The sequence below is a fragment of the Cynara cardunculus genome, assembly GCF_001531365.2.
Source record: "Cynara cardunculus var. scolymus isolate 2C chromosome LG 12, CcrdV1, whole genome shotgun sequence".
In the NCBI taxonomy this organism is placed as follows: Eukaryota; Viridiplantae; Streptophyta; class Magnoliopsida; order Asterales; family Asteraceae; genus Cynara; species Cynara cardunculus.
This window is the reverse complement of record NC_037539.1, coordinates 557964-561260: the sequence shown is the minus strand read 5'-3', so window position 1 is coordinate 561260 and position 3297 is coordinate 557964. Positions and strand designations below refer to the sequence as shown.

Below are 3297 nucleotides of genomic sequence, written 5' to 3'. Positions count from 1 at the left end.
ACAAATAACCTCTTAATCTGATAAATAAAAAACAACAGTATATAAACTATAAACAGAATTTGATATCGAACTAATATTTATTAAATATTTGATATTTTGGCCATCACAGAAAGAGGGTGGCTTTTTCCTCCTAAAATTAGGAAAAAACTAATAACTAAAATTTGGGTTTATTATTTTTGAAAATTATATCAAAAATATTTTCAAAAACAAACCCTGGTTACGGAAACTAAGCCTAGGTTAATACTCTGAAGGGCATTTCTGTCACTCTTCGGTATCTTTTAAAATGTATTTTCTCAAACTTCACTCTCCACCGCAAAACTTCCACTGCCACCACCACCACCAACAACGCCGCCGCTGCCATCACCACCACCACCTCCGCTACCACCGCAAAGTTGCAACAACTCCACCACCCCATCAATTGCAAACCCTCCACTTTTCTTCTTTTCAACACCACCACCACTGATGCCGCCGATGCCACAGCCATCGCCACCGCCACCGCCACCGCCACCACCGCAAAGTTGCAATAGCTCCTCCACCACCCCATCAATCTCCTTCTCTCCTTTCACCCTCAGATCACCACTCATTTTCTTGGCTTTTTTCCTCACACCTTCCCCTAACTTACTCACCACCACTCGTCTCACCACTGCCGCCACCTTTTCCCGCCTCAACCGCCCATCCGCCTCCCTCACCACCTCCACCCCGACCCCAACCTCCGTCACCAGCCGAGCGTTGACCGGCTGGTCAAGATGCATTGGCATTGCAATTATTGGAACACCAAATTTCATGGCTTCCATTACTGAACTCCATCCACAATGACTCACAAAACCTCCTACACTTTTGTGCCCTAATATTTTTGTTTGTGGGGCCCATCCTTCAACCACTAAACCCCTGTTTCTTACCTTTTCAAGAAACCCTAATGGCAAAGCTTCTTCAACCCTAATATTTCTTTCCCCTTTTGGAAACCTCAAGACCCAAATGAAGTTAACTTTACTCATCTCTAACCCATATGCGATTTCTTCGATATCGGCACTCGAAAGAAAATATTCACTTCCGAATGAAACAAAAACGGTAGATCCAGTGGCTTTTGTATCAAGCCACTGGATCGTACTGTTCTGTTTCGTATCAAGAAACGGGTCCACAACAAGTGGACCCACGGGTACAACTTTTTTACCCGTGAGAAGAGAAAGGTAATCCCCGTACTTACCTTCGACCTCCTTGAACGACTTAACAAGGACAATACTCGAAGACCGGTCGACACACTCCATAACACGGTCTTTATCTTTACGGTTATTTGCCGAGCTTTCAAGAATCTCGGATATGTGAACGCACTCGTAGCTACGAAAGTAAATCGAGGAGAATGGAAACTCAACGCCTGTGGAGGAATGCAAGTAAAGATGAAACATGGTGGCAGCCATGGTGGTGCTGGTGGTGATGAACACCACTGAAGGGATCCCAATGGCAGCAGCGGCAGCCGCCGCCCACGGCTGAATAAGGTCGTAAATGAGCAAATCGGGCTTAAGGGTATTCAAGATTCTTGAAAAGGTTGGACTTGCCATATCAAAAGCTTGTTTGAGAGATGGCATAAGATAGAGAGGGAGGCCATTGGTGGTGTGAAGGTGGGGTGGGAGCTCCGGCAACGGCGGAAGGTGGAGGTCGATGAGTCGAATCTCGGAGTTGTTTCCTAGGGTTTTTTTGATGGATTCTAGGTTAGCAGGAGTGGAACAAAGGTGGATGTTGAAAAGGTTAGTGTTACTTAGCTTTTTGGAGAGTTCTAGGAAAGGAGAAATGTGGCCATGGCCTAACCATGGAAACATCAAAAGGTTCTGCTTTCTGCCATGGATGTTCATCATGATTTGCAGAAGGTGGTTGTTTGTTGATGATGAGAAGGTGGTTGAAATGGTGGAGATGGTGGTGTTATATACAGAAATGAAGGTGGTATTATGGGAAGTGCATAAAATAAGGAAAAAATCGGTTTATTTACATGCATCTTATTTTACTTGGGATTTTTTTTTCTTATTCCTTTTATAAATTATAGTACGTGACTACGTGGCAGACTCAGAATTTTTCTGAGGTGGGGCATTAAACACTCGCAAATTAATGAGAGACTATATCAGCAACGGATCAACGATGAAAGACCCTTTTAGCGGCGGATCAGTGAGGAAAAATAGAATTATACTATTTCAAAAAAAAATTAAGATTTTTTTGATGATTTCGATGGTTATTTTTCGGTTTTTTTGGTTGATTTTGAATGGATTTTTAGTTGAGTTCGAAGGACTTTTGGATTTTTGGTTGATGTTTGTTCTATTTTATGATATTTTGGAGCATCGCTCAATTTTTAGCGGGTGCACGTTTTATTATCCCAATTTTTTTTCATTACAAAATAAGATTGAGCGGATATACAGGACTCTGCTCGGGATCTAATAGGTTTGTCCCTAGTTGTAATAAGAATTTTAGTTTTATCAATTTCACCCGATAATTAATATAACCAAAATCAGCAAATTTATAAATATACCTGTCAAGAAGAAAGTTCGGTTGAGAACTAAGTTTTATTGCAAATCGAGGGAGGACCATCGAAAACGTGCTAGATGTTTATATTCATCATGAATAGTGAATATGAGTTTTTTACAGAAGTCGAGCTGAATGTATCGAACATGTGATATATTTTCAATGATTTCTAGGTTCGTAATGGAATACGGTTCTCAACCGAATCTTCCCTACCGGAAAACTCCGGGTTTTGAATTAAAAAACGTTAAATCTTTTTGCAATTAAAGAAATTAATTAATTGGTTTATTTTCCTAAATTGAACTTAAGTGTAACCTAAATCGGAAATAAAATGGATTTGGTTGTTATAAAATCTTTGGAAGCATCTTTGTCAGAAAATTAATTACTTATAATAAATTGTATGAAAAAGTCTTCATAACCTACTTTTAAAATTTTTATTTTGATATATAATAAAATCTTCATTTTGATATATAATATGTAAAGTTTTAAACATTTAAGTTATTAGGTAAATGATTGAAGCATTAACCGGTTGTCATGTTGATTTGACGATGAGATGAAATTGGATTGAATAACAAATAATACTGAGTTGGATACCACATTATTTGTTACATCAGCATGATATTCGGTTAAAGTTTTGAAAGTATGTTACTTAAAATAAGAATCAAGTAAAAAGTACGTTATTTTTTTATATAATTTGTCTTTTTTGAAACTATTTAAGAATATAATATATTAAAAGTAATAAATTTTTTGTTTTATTTTTTATTTATAAAAATAAAAAATATAATAAAGTAATAA

At 37.9% G+C, this 3297-nt stretch overlaps 1 protein-coding gene across 1 annotated transcript; it reads right to left on the bottom strand.

The window, feature by feature from the left end:
• Nucleotides 1-293: 293 nt before the first annotated feature.
• On the bottom strand, nt 294-1850 carry LOC112522717 (beta-D-glucosyl crocetin beta-1,6-glucosyltransferase-like). The gene has a single exon (XM_025132015.1). The coding sequence runs from the start codon at nt 1848-1850 to the stop codon at nt 294-296; it is 1557 nt and encodes a 518-aa protein (XP_024987783.1).
• Between the last annotated feature and the right edge of the window lie 1447 nt (nt 1851-3297).

Coding starts and splice junctions, on each gene's coding strand:
- LOC112522717 (XM_025132015.1), bottom strand. CDS start 1,850: ATGATGAACATCCATGGCAGAAAGCAGAACCTTTTGATGTTTCCATGG.